At 36.4% G+C, this 14,033-nt stretch overlaps 1 protein-coding gene across 3 annotated transcripts in view; it reads left to right on the top strand.

The window, feature by feature from the left end:
• LRRC49 (leucine rich repeat containing 49) overlaps positions 1–13,577 on the top strand; it is a 159,318-nt gene extending 145,741 nt beyond the window's left edge. For 2 of the 3 annotated variants that reach the window (XM_017851167.1, XM_017851168.1), the window contains 2 exons: positions 1,447–1,600; positions 12,923–13,568. In XM_017851167.1, the coding sequence (XP_017706656.1) occupies positions 1,447–1,600; positions 12,923–13,126 (358 nt within the window). In that variant the 3' untranslated portion in view covers positions 13,127–13,568. Of the gene's footprint in view, positions 1–1,446; positions 1,601–12,922 lie in introns of all 3 variants that reach the window. The other variant, XM_017851169.1, reaches the window with a different exon arrangement.
• The last annotated feature ends 456 nt before the right edge of the window (positions 13,578–14,033 follow it).

The following is a 14,033-nucleotide window of genomic DNA, read 5'->3' as shown; positions in this document are numbered from 1 at the left end:
AAAAAAAAAAAAAAAAAAGATTGATGGGCATTTTGGTTCCAAGTCTTTGCTATTGTGAATAGTGCTGCAATAAACATTTGTATACATGTGCCTTTATAGTAGAATGACTTATAATACTTTGGGTATATACCCAGTAATGATTGCTGGGTCAAATGGTATTTCTAGTTCTAGATCCTTGAGGAGTTGCCACACTGTCTTCCACAATGGTTGAACTAATTTACACTCCTACTAACATTGTAAAAGAACTCCTATTCTTCCACATCCTCTCCAGCATCTGTTGTTTCCTGACTTTTTAATGATCGCCACTCTAACTGGTGTGAGATGGTATCTCATTGTGGTTTTGATTTGCATTTCTCTAATGACCAGTGATGATGAGCATTTTTTCATATGTCTTTTGGCTGCATAAATGTCTTCTTTTGAGAAGTGTTTGTTATATCCTTTGCCCACGTTTTGATGGGGTTGGTTTTTTTCTTCTAAATTTGTTTAAGTTCTTTCTAGATTCTAGATAAGTCCTTTGTCAGATGGATAGGTTGCAAAAATGTTCTCCCATTCTGTAGGTTACCTGTTCAAATGTGAACATCATTAATTTATGAAAACTTATGGGTGGTTTTTATCCATTTCTTTATACTTTTCAAATTTGTACTTCCTAAAATCTCTAAAATGATTGTGTTATACTTTTAGATCAGAGAAAAATAAATTTTTAAAAAAGTTATATTCCTCTTCAGCCCTCAATCTTCAGTATACAGTTCACAGTAAAGTAGTAGTATCATTTTGAGACACCCTAAGTGGTGGAAACCAAAAATCCACCTTCATGAGGATGAATCATGGCTGATGGCTCTGTAAGTTATACTGTGATCACTGTATATGTTCCTCTTCATAATCAAATGAGGCTTCTTGTTTCAATATTTAACCTGCTACTAGAATCTTGCCATGATATGCTCACAATTGGAAGTTTTTGGTTTTTGGGTTATTTTGGTTTTGCCTAAACTTAAGCCACGATCCCGTTCCATTTTCTAGCTATGAGTAATATTACTAAACTGCATAATGGAATTATTAACCATTTGTGTGATTTATAAGTGGTAATTAGCATGTTTTATGGGACATAAAGACTTTGAAAGTTTGACCTACTATATCTTTTTGGGTTGTTTTGTGCTCTGTGATTAATTTTCTATTGATTTTATTAAAGGAGAGTGTTTTCCATTGTAGAAATGCTTGAGACATATTTTCATTGATGACTGGTAGTTATGGATAAAAAAATTGGGGTTGAATAGCTTAATTAGTAGAAAGATTGGGTTACCAAACTGAACTAAAATAAATCATAAACTCAAACTCATTAAAATATATGTTCAAAAAAGTATATGTTCCCCTCTAAAGTCAACAAAAAATAGACATGTTTTAGTAAGCCTGATAAGTAACTCTCTAAATCTCTTTACTGTCTTTCTATAGGAAAAAGCAATTTCGGTATCTGCTAGAATCCAAAGGAAAAAAACCTGGTATTATCAACGAAGAAAATAATGACAGCAAAAGACCTGTAGGAGAAAACACAAATCGTGCTACATTAAATTATACTACAAGAGAATTTTATAATGAAAAGCTAGAGGTAAAACTGTTCATCTTTGCGATTTATTGCCAGGATATATCCCACATGGCTTGGAATTTGGGGGTTGTACATTTTACCCTTAGTTAAGATAACTTTTTGTTTTGGAATATTTGTCAACCTTATATTACAAAGCCGGGGACAGAAGGTACCCAGGCAATTAGGGAGAAATAGAGCCCTGAAATGAAGAAGAACCCAGGGTTTCAATATTGTTATTTCAGCAGAAGAAAAAAGTGTTCAAAAGAAATCTGTACTGTGAATCTGTAGCAAAAATCTAGACCAAAGCAGAACCAAGGGTCCCAATCTGTGTAAGAGGTAGGTTATAGGCTTGCTGTAGGTACTTAGCCACATCATGCCAGACCATCAGAGAACACAGCAGGACCTCCATTTGTGTTCTCCTTACTGGGGCTGTAGATGTTTTAATTCATATCTTTCATTCTACACCATTTTCGTATAATTACTTAATCATACAATTTCAACCTGTTCTATTCCTAATATAGCTACTTAGCCAGGAAAATGGGAACTAAACCGTTATGTTTTATGTGGTCAGAGGTTCAGAGTGTTTTGTTTATGAGTCTTAAAAGATAAAATATAGCTATATTGCAAAGGGGAAAGAGGCAGTTCTGGCAAATAGCACAGTGCAAATAAGGCATAGAAGTATAAAACATGTAAGGAGAGGGCCAGGAACTATAAGCAGGTCATCGTTGTGGAAGTTCAGAGATTGAGGTAGACAGTGTTAAAAGATGAGATCAGAAAGATAGTAAGAGAACAATGTGAAAGAGTTTGAACGTAATCCTTTGGCCAATAGGGGTTTCCCAGTGTTGCCAAAAGAAGAAAATGAAAGCCAAGGTAGCAGGATTATGTCTCCTTCTCTTCCTGAATACAGCTGGTTCTATGAGTGAAAAAATTAATATGTTTATAGTTGTGTTTGGTATCTATGGGGGATTGGTTTCAGGACCTCCTGCAGATACCAAAATGCACAGATGCTCAAGTCCCTGATAAAAAATGACATAGTACATAGTATTTGCATGTAGCCAAGGCACATCCTCCCATATACTTTAAATCATTTCTAGATTACTTATAATACTACAATGCAAATGCCATGTAAATTGTTGTTATACCATATTGTTTAGGGAATAATGACAAGAAAAGTCTATACAGATGCGATTTAAAAAAAAAATTTTTCAATCTGCAGTTGTTTGAATCCACAGATGCAGAACCCATGGATATGGAGGGCCAACTATATTTAGTAAATCTAAACATGCCAGTTTACATTAAAGAAATTTAGTAAAACATCAAAGAGCTGCATTTAAACCAAGAACAGTTTCACAGTAAAATCTACCAACTCTTTAAGAAACAGAGAATTCTAATGATTTTAAAATTGTTTGAGAGTATTGAAAAAGAAGGAAAACTCTTCCATGTTTTCAATACAGACAGCATAACATTGATTCCAAAATGCCAGCATTGCATAGGAAAAGAAAAGCCAAACCATACATTTAAAAATATCGGTGCAAAACTCTTTAAAATATTGTCAGCCAGAATACAGCAGAACATTAAATGAATAACAAACATTATACCCAAGAGTAGTTTATCCTAGAAAGGCAGGAAAAATTCAGTATTAGTGAATTAATAGATTTAATGTGAAAAATCATGATTATTTCTATATTGAAAAGAAATTTCACACAATTCAATACCTATTCTTAATTTTGTAACTCAATAAATAGGATAAATGGAAATTGGATAGTAAGTGTTATGCTTGATGGGGAAAGTCTGGAAACACTAGCTTAAGTAGTAGGCAGAATTCTAACTAAGGTGGCCTCTGTGATCCCCACACCCCGGTATCCATACCTTGTATAGTCCCCTCCCATGGGTGTAGGTAAAACCCGTGTCTTGCCTTTAACCAGTGGAATATGGCAAGGGTAAAGGGGTTTTGCAGACATGATTAATATCCCTAATCAGTTGACTTTGAGTTAATGAAGAGGGAGATCATCCTGAGTGAGTCTGACTTAATCTGGCAAGTCCTTTAAAAGAGGATTCAAGAGGCAGGGCGCGGTGGCTCACGCCTGTAATCCCAGCACTTTGGGGGGCCGAGGCGGGCGGATCACGAGGTCAGGAGATGGAGACCATCCTGGCTAACACGGTGAAACCCCATCTCTACTAAAAATACAAAAAAATTAGCCAGGCGTGGTGGCAGGCACCTGTAGTCCCAGCTACTTTGGAGGCTGAGGCAGGAGAACGGCGTGAACGTGGGAGGCGAAGCTTGCACTGAGCCGAGATCGCACCACTGCGCTCCAGCCTGGGCAACAGAGTGAAACTCCTTCTCAAAAAAAAAAGGAGAGGATTCAAGCTTTCCCTGAAAGATTTTTCTGTTGGCTTTGAAGAAATAAGCCCCCATGTTTTGAGAGGCCCACATGGCAGGGAACTGCAAGAAGCTTTTAGGACCTGAGAACAGCCCCAGACCAGCAGCCAACAAGAAAACAGGGATTTCATTTCCACAGCTACAAGGAACTGAATTCTGCCAACAACCACTTAGGCTTAGAAGAGGACTCTGAGATTCAGAAATAAACACAACCTAGCCAACACCTTCATTTCAGCTTTATGAAGTCGTGAGCAGAATAGCCAGCTAAGCTGTGCCTGGGTTCCTGAAACATGGAAACTGAGCTGATAGATGCACGTTCTTTTAAGCTGCCAAGTTTGAGGTAATTTGTTAGACAGGACTAGAATACCAATGCATCACTGAAGTAAGTATCAAGCAAGGATGCCTAATATCACTATTATATTTTTCTCAGTACAGGTAATACAAATGAAACAAGAGAAGGAAATCAATGGTTATTTGAAAAGAAGGAAGTAAACTTATATTTGCAGATAATATTATTGACTACCTGGAAATCCCAAGAATATTAATTTAGAAATCATAAAAAGCTATAAGAAAATTCAGTAATGTAGCAGAAGTCAACAGCTTCCACATTACAAATAATAAGCAGAAAGAAGATTTAAGGAAAAACCGAACTCACAGTAGCAACACAGAAAGATAATGTATCTTACAATAACCTAATAATAAATATACAGGATCTATAAAAAGAAAACTTTTCAAACATTAGTGAAGCATACAAAAGATTTATACAAATGGAAAACATACCATGTTTTGGATAAGAATCTCAAGCAAAATATGTCAATTTTCCTTAAGTTAACTTAAAATTTCATTTAATCTCAATGAAACTACCAAAACTTTTTTGTTGAGGCTTTTGACAAGTTGATACTATAGTACATGTGGAAAAATAAACATAATTAGCTACAAAAACTCCAAAAAAGAAGAACAATGAGAAGAAGGCTAGCACTATTAGATATTAAGGCATATTATAAATACCTATCAATTAAAACAGGGTGGTTGTAAAGAAATAGTCTAATGGGATAAATGATACTGAGGAAATGGGATATTCAAGCAGAAAAGCATATTGAACCCCTTCTTTGCACCATGCAACAAAAAATTAACTCCAGACCAAATAAAAACCCAAGTATTAAAAGCAAAAGTTTCAAGTTTTTATTTTAATAAGAAGAGAAAATCTTTATGATCTTGATTGGGTTGGCTATGATTTTTTAACACCATAGATGCACAAACCATAAAGGAAAATGTTTTGGTAAATTGGACAGTCATCCAAGGTGATTATGGTTTTTTTTCCTACATTGCCCAGTCTGTCCCTGAACTCCTGGGCACAAGAAATCCTCCTACCTCGTCCTTCCAAGTAGCTGAAACTACAGGCATGCAGATTTTTAAAAACAGATAACTTCAATGCAGTCATGTAAACCTTGTTTCCCATTTATAAAATGGAGATATGGATTAAATCCTAATACAAGTACCATTATAGTTAAAATTACTCTGTAACAAACCCCACTGTTGACCTTCTTTTTCCCAAACCATCTTGATAACAACAAAATTCTAGTTTAATGAAATAATATAAACCATATTGTATAGAGTTTATCTCATCGGGATTGAACTTGTAAAATACTTGCTTTATGAACCCCACAGGGATCTTGTGAGACAAAAAGAGATGAGTATATGAAAGCATTTGGAAATGGAAAAAGCATTACCCAAGGAGCAACAACTCCTTGACAGGTCAGGGCAAGAGAGGAAGTAAACACAGGGAATGTTGACTCCTGCTTTGAGAAATTTTAAAGAGGAAAGAAGGAATCTGAAGCCCCAAAATATTTGGAAAGAAACACTAATCTAACAATCAGGAGATGTGGATTTGAGCCCCTAATTCTACTTCTGAGTACTTGATAGACCTTGCTCAAGTCCCTTAATCACTCTCTCGACTCACAGCCCAGCATTCCTTCACTTATACCACACTCCTTACATCTTGAAAAATATTTAAATCACTGCAGCACAAAGTGCTCAGTTTCTCTTCCATACATCCTGAGTTGTTGAGAAAATTAATTGAGGTAAGTTCTTCCAAATCAGGTTAAGCAGACCTTTTCATTATACATGTCATAAATCTGTTGCTTGGTAGTTGTCCATCTATTCTCCTGACTCATCTAAAAAAAGATTTAAGATGGACGTAGAATCATAGTGCCGAAAGGGACTTTAAAGAATGTAATCCTATTCTTAGATGAGGAAAACTGGAAACTCAGACGAGTTACTGAGGGTCATGTTGAATTATTGACTGAGCCACCTCTAGAATGGAGTCCTAATTCTGACCTTGGACACGTTCACAATATATCATGGTGCTTTCTCAAGTTTTCTTGACCACCCCATTGCAAAGGGTTCTCCCTTTTCTGAACACTGTTTGTAATTTGCTGTCTGAACATTTTACTCAGCATGTATCTACTGTTTTATGTTTTTAGTTGACTTTTTGTGTGTGCAGGCCATCTCCCAACTAGACTGTAAGTTCTTCAAGGGCTAGATTAGAGAGTTTTCTCTACGGAAGTATTAATAGAAGATGCTTAATCCTGAGCAGATCTCTCAATCTCTATAGACCTTATTTCCCATTTATAAAATGGAGATATGGATTAAATCCTAATACAAGTACCATTATAGTTAAAATTGCTCTATAACAAAGCCCACTGTTGACCTTCTTTTTCCCAAACCATCTTCATAACAACAAAATTGTAGTTTAATGAAATAATATAAACAATATTGTATAGAGTTTATCTCATCAGGATTGAACTTATAAAATACTTGCTTTATGAATCCCACAGGGATATTGTGAGACAAAAAGAGATGAGTATATGAAAGCATTTGGGAATGGAAAAAGCATTACTCAAGGAAAAACAACTCCTTGACGAGTCAGGGCAAGAGAGGTGTCTCTAACGTGCTTTCAATGGGATCATCCTGGACAGGCAGAGTGAGTTGTCCTAGCAGACACCTGATGAGTTATAGGGTATATTGTAAGGAGATGCAGAATAATTGGCTTGGAGGAGAGGAGAAATGATGAAGTAAAAATGCTTTCAAACACAGTTACTAAATTAAGGATGATTATAGAAGATACAATTTTGTATCAACATGTTCCTAGAGAAACAATGGAAGTAACTATAGCAGAAAATTTTAAAGCATTGTAAATTATACTGTGCCAGTTATGAAGAATTTATTTTCATTTGTATAATATGTAAATGATTTAACAGAATATATCATTTACTTGTTTTAATTTTTGTTGTCCTAAATTATTATAAAAAATCTTCCAATCTTAATAGAATTTTGTCTTTTTAAATCCAAAATTCTATTTTAAGCAATTTAGAAATCTGTAAAAGAAGCATTCACTAAATGTGCTCTATGCCTTCTGCTTGTAAATGCATTGCTTGTAAAATATTGCTCTAAAATGAGCAAACTAAAATGTTGCTGATCTCTAGTGATTCACACTTGTCCTTCTTTGTAGGAGTTCCTCTGTAGTCCAGATTTACTGAGTGCTAAAAGGGAGCAGCTACATTCTGTTCTCATCAACAAGCTAACTTAGTATATATAGGTGGCTAAGGTTCAAATTGTAGTATTTCAGAGTGAGAGAAGTTCATCAGAGAAGAGGCCAGCTGGAACCATTTGTTGCTTATCACACATCAAAATCTGTACATATTTCTATGATAGGTCAATCTATGACTTACTGTTTTAGTACATGACTATATCAAATCAGCATGTTGACCCGTGAATGGTGAGTGACTACTTAGAGGTGCCTTATATATCGTAAGAAAATTCTTAAAATATGCCTCTGTTAAGGAAAGTTAGTGCAATTTGGACTTATTATTAACTTACATTAATTAATCAGGAATTTAAAACATATTTTGTTTTAAAAATCATAAGCATTTGGGCCAGGTGTGGTGGCTCATGCCTGTAATCCCAGCTCTTTGGGAGGCTGAGGTGGGTGGATTTCTTGAGTTCAAGAGTTTGAGACCAGCCTAGGCAACATGGCACAGCCACGTCTCTACAAAAAAATATAAAAATTAGCTGGGTGTGGTGGTGCACACCTGTGGTCACAACTGCTCAAGAAGGTGAGGTGGGAGGGTCGCTTGAGCCTGGGAGGCAGAGGTTGCAGTGAGCGGAGATCATGCCACTACACTTTAGCCTGGGCATCAGAGTGAGACCCTGTCTCCAAAAAATAAATTAAGTTACATTAAATTAAATTAAAAAAGCATAAGCATTGGGAAAAGAAGAAAATATTAAAAGGAGGAAAACATACTAATGTTCTCAGAACTCAGAAACAATCTTTTCTTTCTTTCTTCCTTCCTTTCTTTTCTTTTCTTTTCTTTTCTTTTCTTTTCTTTTCTTTTTTTCTTTTGTTTCCATTTTTTAGACCAAGTCTCACTCTGTCACCCAGGCTGGAGTCCGGTGGCGCAATCTTGGCTCACTACAAGCTCTGCCTCCTGGGTTCACTCCATTTCCTGCCTCAACCTCCTGCGTAGCTAGGACTACAGGCACCTATCACCACACCTGGCTAATTTTTTGTGTTTTTTTTAGTAGAGATCGGGTTTCACCGTGTTAACCAGGACGGTCTCAATCTCCAGACCTCGTGATCCACCCGCCTCAGCCTCCCAAAGTGCTGGGATTACAGGCGTGAGCCAAGAACTCAGAAACAATCTTAATGAGACTTCAATATATTTCCTTCAATAGTTTTTATGCATTCTTTTCTAACTTTTTAATAAAAACTTCAAACATACAGCAAAGTTGAAAGAATTTTACAGTAAACATCCATACATCCAAAACCTACACTCAGCTATTAGCATCGTACTATACAGTGTACTTACTTTATCACATATCTATGTATCTATCCATCCATCAGTCTACCTTGGGATTTTTTAAATTTACTTCACAGTGATTGCAGACATTAGTATGCTTCTGCCTAAATAATTCAGCGTGCATTTCATTAATTGGAATTCAGTATTCTATAGAGTATTTTTCTTTGTAAATTTTACCATTTAGAGGTAAAATTTATATAGTGAAATGTAAATCTTAGGTGTACAATTGCTGAGTTTTGACAAATCATACATTCATATAACCCAAACCCTATCAAAACATTTTTATTTTTTTCACATAACATTATGATGTAAGCATTTTTTCTTATTATGAATCTTTCTTATTTTTATTTTACTTTTAAATATTTTATCTTTTAGATATGGGGTACAGTGCAGATTTGTTACATGAGAGTATTATGTGATGCTGGGTTTTGGAGTATGGATCCTGTCACCCTAGTAATGAGCATAGTACCAGATAGGTAGTTATTTAACCCACACCCCTACTACCCTCTATGTTGTTCCCATATTTATGTTGTTCCTGTCTTCCATGTGTGCTCAGTGCTTAGCTCCCACTTATAAGTGAGAATATGCAACTTGGTTTTCTGTTTCTGCATTAATTTGCTTAAGGTTATGGCCTCCAGTTCCATCTATGTTGCTGCAAAGGACAGGATTTCACTCTTTGTTATGGCTATGTAGTTAGTATTCCATGGTGTATATATACTATATTCTCTTTATCCAGTCTACCATTGATGGGCACCTGGGTTGATTCCGTGTCTTTGCTATTGTGAATAGTGCAGCAGAGAACATACGAGTGCATGTGTCTTTTTGGTAGAATGATTTATTTTCTTTGTAGTATATACCCAGTAATGGGATTGTTGGGCCAAATTGTAGCTCTGTTTTAAGTTATTTAAGAAATCACCAGACTGCTTTCCACAGTGGCTGGACTAATTTAATTATATTCCCACCAGCAGTGTATGAGAGTTCCTTTTTCTCCACAGCCTTGCCAGCATCTGTTGTCTTTTCACTTTTTAGTAATAGCCATTCTGACTGGTGTGAGATGGTATCTCACTGTGGTTTTGATTTGCATTTCTCTGATGATTAGTGATGCTGAGCACTTTTTCGTATCCTTGTTGGCCACTTGTATGTCTTCCTTTGAGAAGTATCTGTTCCTGTCCTTTGCCCATTTTTTAAATGGGGTTATTTGGTTTTTGCTTGGTGATTTAAATTCCCTGTAGATTCTGGATATTAAGCCTTTGTCAGATACATAGTTTGCAAATATCTTCTCCCATTCTGTAGGTTGTCTGTTTGCTCTCTTGATAGTTTCTTTTGCTGTGCAAAAGCTCTTTAGTTTAATTAAGTCCCATTTGTCCGTTTTGTTTTGTTGCAATTACTTTTGGGGACTTAGCCAAAATTCTTTGCCAAGGCCAACATCGAGAAGAGTTTTCCAGAATTTTATAGTTTGAGGTCTTACATTTAAATTTTTAATTCCTTTTAATTTTTGTATATGGTGAAAGATAGGAAAGGTCCAGCTTCAGTCTTCTGCATATAGCTAGCCAGTTATCTCAGCACCATTTATGGAATAGGGAGTCCTTTCCCCATTGCTTGTTTTTGTCAACCTTGTTGAAGACCGGATGGTTTTTGGTATGCAGCTTTATTTCTGAGTTTTCTATTCTGTTCCATTGGTCTATGTGTCTGTTTTTTACCAGTACCAAGCTGTTTTGGTTACTGTGGCTTAATAGTATAGTTTGAAGTCAGGTAGCATAATGCCTCTGGCTTTGTTTTTTGTTTGTTTGTTTTTTTTTTTTTGTTTTGTTTTGTTTTTTTGCTTAGGATTGCTTTGGCTATTTGGACTCTTTTTTGGTTCCATATGAATTTTAGAATGTTTTTTCTAATTCTGTGAAGAATGACATTGGGAATTTGATATAAATAGCATTGAACTGTAAATTGCTTTGGGCAATATGGCCATTTTTATGATATTGATTCTTCCAATCCATCAGCAGGGAATGTTTTTCCATTTATTTGTATCATCTCTGATTTCTTTCCGCAGTGTCTTGTAGTTCTCCTTGTAGAGATCTTTCACCTTCTTAGTTAGAATACAGCTAGAAAACAGTTAGAATACACCTAGGTATTTCATTGTCTTTGTGGCTATTGTAAGTGGGATTGTGTTCTTGATTTCACTCTCAGCCTGGATGTTGTTGGTGTATAGAAACGCTACTGAATTTTGTACATTGATTTTGTTTCCTGAAGCTTTACTAAAGTTGTTTCAATTCAAGAGCCTTTTGGCAGAGTCTTTAGGATTTTCTAGGTATAGAAATTATATTGTCGGCAAAGAGAGAGAGTTTGACTTCTTTTCCTATTTAGATGCTTTTTCATTTCTTTCTCTTACCTGACCGTTCTGGCTAGGACCTCCTAGAAATCTTCGTAGGTATAGTTTTAATGACAATATCTGCGATTTTTAGCATTTTGTTTGTTTGTTTGTTTGTTTGTTTTGTTTTGTTTTTTGAGACAGAGTCTTGCTCTGTCACCCAGGTGGAGTGCAGTGGCATGACCTCAGCTCACTACAACTTCCGTCTCCTAGGTTCAAGCAGTTCTCCTGCCTCAGCCTCCCGTGTAGCTGGGACTACAGGCGTGTGCCACAATGCTAGCTAATTTTTATGTTTTTAGTAGAGATGGGGTTTCACCATGCTGGCCAGGCTAGTCTCGAACTCCTGACTCAAGTGATCCACCCGCCTTGGCCTCCCAAAGTGCTGGGATTACAGGTGTGAGCCACTGCACTGGGCCGAATTTTTTTTCTTTTTTTTATACAAACAGGGTCTCACTCTGTTACTCAAGCTGGAGTGCAATGGCATGATCATAGCTGAAACTATAGCCTTGAACTCCTGGGCTCAAACGATTCTCCCACCTCAGCCTCCCAAGTACCTGGAACTATAGGCATGTGCTATTACACCTGGCTAAATTTTTTATTATTGTTTTTCTGCAGAGATGGAGTCTCACTATGTTGCCCAGGCTGGTCTTGAGTTCTTGGCCTTAAGCGATCCTCCTGCCTTGGCCTCCCAAAGTGCTGGGATTACAGATGTGAGCTACCATGCCTGGCCTATGATATTTTAAATTTAACTCATTTAATTTATCTTGAAATTATTTTGGTGTTTTGACTTAAGTTGGATATTTAAATGGATCCTTTTCCAAGTAGTTAAATCTATTGTCTCATTGATATTTATTACTTTCCTTCTTCATTGATGTGCATTACTTCCCTTATAATTCTGATTATCTGATGTGTTACATTGATTCTTACATATATATTATACCTTCTATGATCATGCCTTGATGCTCTCCAGAAGTATCAATAGCCAAAATAAATGTTAAATTCTTGCATTAAACAAAATCACTTTGTTTTAGCCTCTGTGATGAAATTGGGACACAATGCTCAAATATCCTCTGGCCCCAAAATTCCTCTGTTGTGTTTAGAACCAGGTTTTTCATTTGCACACTGCCAGACCCAGAAGTTGAGTGGGAGACCTGTTTCTTTAGAAGGCAATGTACTGGATCCCAGGTTTATATATGTTTACTCTTCCTCCTTGTACACTTTCCGCCAACTTTCTCCAAATGGTCAAGGCTGCGTAAGTCAGTGTAGTGTACCATTTTATGCTTTTCCGTAATAGAGGGTAAATTCAGAGTATAGGTACTTAAAGTATTACATAGATATTAACTAATATCATACCAACTGAAATTATCACTATCTGTATCCTGATACATTTACCACAGGAATCTGTGAGTCTGCATTCAGCTGACTTGTATGAGCTAAATGACCTGAACTGAGATAGGAGAAATAGTAGTTATGATTCAACAATTCCAGTAAAGAAACACATTTTCTAGCAGAGCTGTCCAACAGAGGTAGGAGTAGACTGAGAAGGACTGAGGCCCTTGTTGTTATCTTTACTCAAGCAGAACTCTCTGTCAGCAGTGACTAGGAAAGAATTCCTGCTCTGAGGAGTAGGTGGGGAGGGATAGGGGTCAGAATAAATTATTTCCATTTTTTGTGGTTCAGCTAATTGTTGCTTTGACTTTTGGATTAGTTATGATTTAATGCAAAACTTTCCTTTTTTTAAACAGGAAATAAAGGAAAAGAAGAAATTCTGTAAAACGTATATAGAAGACCTTGTGAAGGAAGCCACAGAAATCAACATGAAAAATGAGGCTTTGCAGAAGCTTTGGCCACAGATGTTCATTGAGCTTGTTAGGGATGCAGTTATAGAAATTCGCAATAAAAATTCCTATATGAAGCTCTGCCTACAGCAGATAACAGACCAAAAATAAAGATGGCCTTTAGTTACAGTTGATTTTGGCAGTTTTATTTTTTGAAGGTTGAAAATATGCAGGTTATACATGTTAAAACAACACTATCCTATAAACTAGAAAGACTAGTATTAAAGCATTATTGCCCACTGTTCTCATAGTTAAAAGTTAAGAAGGAAATAAGGAGAAAGGAAGGATTAATTTCCTGTATGTGATGACCAAACAACCTCTGGGAGCTAAGCAGTTTTCAGAGCTGGCGTGGCACTGCATCCTTGGTTCTTGCTTTGATTGGTGCCCTGCTACAGCCCAAAGCACGTAGTATTTGCTGATAATTCAGCATGAGCTGCATCTACCTACTTTTAGCTGATAATTTTCAGTTATTTCCCTTTTTATTTTATGTCATGATTTCAAAACCAAAATATGTTCTTTTATGAGTGAAGAATAAACTTACTAATAAATTAGTAAAAATAAAGTATGTTTGCCTCAATTCGGTCAGAATTGTCATATTTATTGTATGTTCCTCTTTAGTTAGGTACGGTCCCTGCTGTTCACCTATATGGAGGATGCCCCATTCTTCTAGGAATGCATTCTCAGGGAGCCACAGGAGGTCCTGGGAATCACTATGGACAGAAAATATGAAAATGAGTCAAAACTGGGATAGGAAGAAAATGTTTTGTCTTAGGAGATCCTGAGTGACTGTAAAATGCTGTTACAAATTAGTAAGTCTGCTTCTCTGCAAGGTGTTTCCTTCCATTGTTAGCTCTCAGGGGCTCTTTTAATAGACAGGCATGTGTACCTGTGCCTCAGAAGTATTAGGGAGGCATGAGTGAAGGGTTCTAATTTTTTAAATTTCATTCAAAGATCAAATTCATGCTGGTGAGAAGGGTAGTAGGAGCCTATTACCATAGCTAGAGATTATGCCACTTCA

Source organism: Rhinopithecus bieti, unplaced genomic scaffold (genome assembly GCF_001698545.2).
Source record: "Rhinopithecus bieti isolate Rb0 unplaced genomic scaffold, ASM169854v2 scaffold_31548, whole genome shotgun sequence".
Classification (NCBI taxonomy): Eukaryota; Metazoa; Chordata; class Mammalia; order Primates; family Cercopithecidae; genus Rhinopithecus; species Rhinopithecus bieti.
The sequence above is the reverse complement of the archived record's forward strand: the minus strand, read 5'-3'. Positions and strand labels throughout refer to the sequence as shown.